We start from the raw sequence: 1,472 nt of genomic DNA, 5'->3' as shown, positions 1-1,472 counted from the left end.
ACACACACACACACACACACACACACACACATATATTTACATGTAAAGTTTGTACGCAAAATATGAGGAGAAATGAGGACATAGTAGGAGTACACATACTTATTCATGTATATTCCTACTACCAGTATGTCGATGAAACCTTCAACTGAATTTTTGCTATTATTCGTTGGACAGAGCGAAAGAGAGAATAGAAAAGGAACGAGTGGCGTCGGAGGGGAAAACATCCGTCCTACATATTCAAAAACTACACGAGAGCATGAAGAATTTTACGACATACAGCTCCCAGGTAAGTTTGCACATACTTTATATACACTCAGTATGTATTCGAAGTGAGAAACATGTCCGGGATGCACATGAATTGAAACACTATTTCCCAACCTATGACTGAGCCATATAGCTACGCATGCTGACCCAAACATACTCACATGCTGTGGTGTAGTAACTTAGTGTATTTACGGCTACAACTGCTGATACTGTGGTGATAAATTTCAATACTCACAGATCGGCGCAGGCAGGCCGTTGTCGTGTGCACAGTTCTCGCCCGACAGTACAAGGATAGCTGTCTCGGATTGGTCAGGCGCAGTCACGCTATGGGACAGCAACTGTAAACAAACATCGCGGTTAAGAGGTATGGGCGTTGGGAAAGGGGTTGTTTTAGGGGCTTAGGGATATATATATATATATATATATATATGCATACATATGCATACATACGCACGATACTCGATCGGTCTATGTTGTATGTGACTGACATCCTTGTATATAATCGGAAGTACAGTTACGGTCAAGTGAAGGTTGTTGTGCGACGTTCACAGTCAGGCTTATTGTAGCCACATTCGGCGTAAACCATACACAAAGATCTCTCGACACTATATCATTACTATCACAAATCTATACATACAGACCCAGAACATATGTTATATACCTTTATACGATCCGAACAATCTATGGAGATGTTTCTTGTATTACAGGCCCCTAAGCACACAAGTGGGGTGGGTTGCACAGCTTCGGGTACGTATCCGTATTTCTCATCATCCATATTGCTCCGTACTCGATCGCCAACTTATCCATATAAACCCTACACACAGCATTACCCAAGCCCTATCACTATACTAACAAGCTCTGCCTATAGTTTTGTGTATCAATCACATCCATCCACACCAACTCTACAGACAACACAACCCAAGCCCTATCACTATACTAAAAAGCCCTTTGTGTGTGCATTGGCCTATGTGTGTATCGCAGGCCATGAGGCACAGGTGGGGTGGGTTGCCTGGCACCCGCAGTCAGGCGTGTCACACACAGCCTCGGGGGTGAACTTGGCGTCGTGTGGGCATGATGGATCGGTTAATCTGTGGTCGCTGGAGAAAGAAGAGCCCATTGCTGAGCTCAAGGGCCACTCACAACGGGTGGGGCGAGTGGCATTCCACCCTTCGGGTATGTGAAGGGTCATATAGGTAGTATGTGATGTA

At 44.6% G+C, this 1,472-nt stretch overlaps 2 protein-coding genes across 2 annotated transcripts; both read left to right on the top strand.

Annotated features, from left to right (window-relative positions):
* Positions 1-213: 213 nt before the first annotated feature.
* SARC_16045 (hypothetical protein) lies at positions 214-628 on the top strand (the record flags this gene model as incomplete). Its single annotated transcript, XM_014289843.1, has 2 exons — positions 214-286; positions 502-628. Coding segments are annotated over exons 1-2 (157 nt in total), but the record flags the coding sequence as incomplete, so codon positions are not given.
* Positions 629-947: 319 nt separating this feature from the next.
* Positions 948-1,437, top strand: SARC_16043 (hypothetical protein; the record flags this gene model as incomplete). The annotated part of the gene is made up of 2 exons (XM_014289842.1): positions 948-1,011; positions 1,246-1,437. Coding segments are annotated over 2 exons (256 nt in total), but the record flags the coding sequence as incomplete, so codon positions are not given.
* Between the last annotated feature and the right edge of the window lie 35 nt (positions 1,438-1,472).

The sequence above is a fragment of the Sphaeroforma arctica genome (genome assembly GCF_001186125.1).
Source record: "Sphaeroforma arctica JP610 unplaced genomic scaffold supercont1.7256, whole genome shotgun sequence".
NCBI classification, from domain to species: domain Eukaryota; class Ichthyosporea; order Ichthyophonida; genus Sphaeroforma; species Sphaeroforma arctica.
Note: the sequence above shows the minus strand (reverse complement) of the source record. Positions and strands in the feature narration are given on the sequence as shown.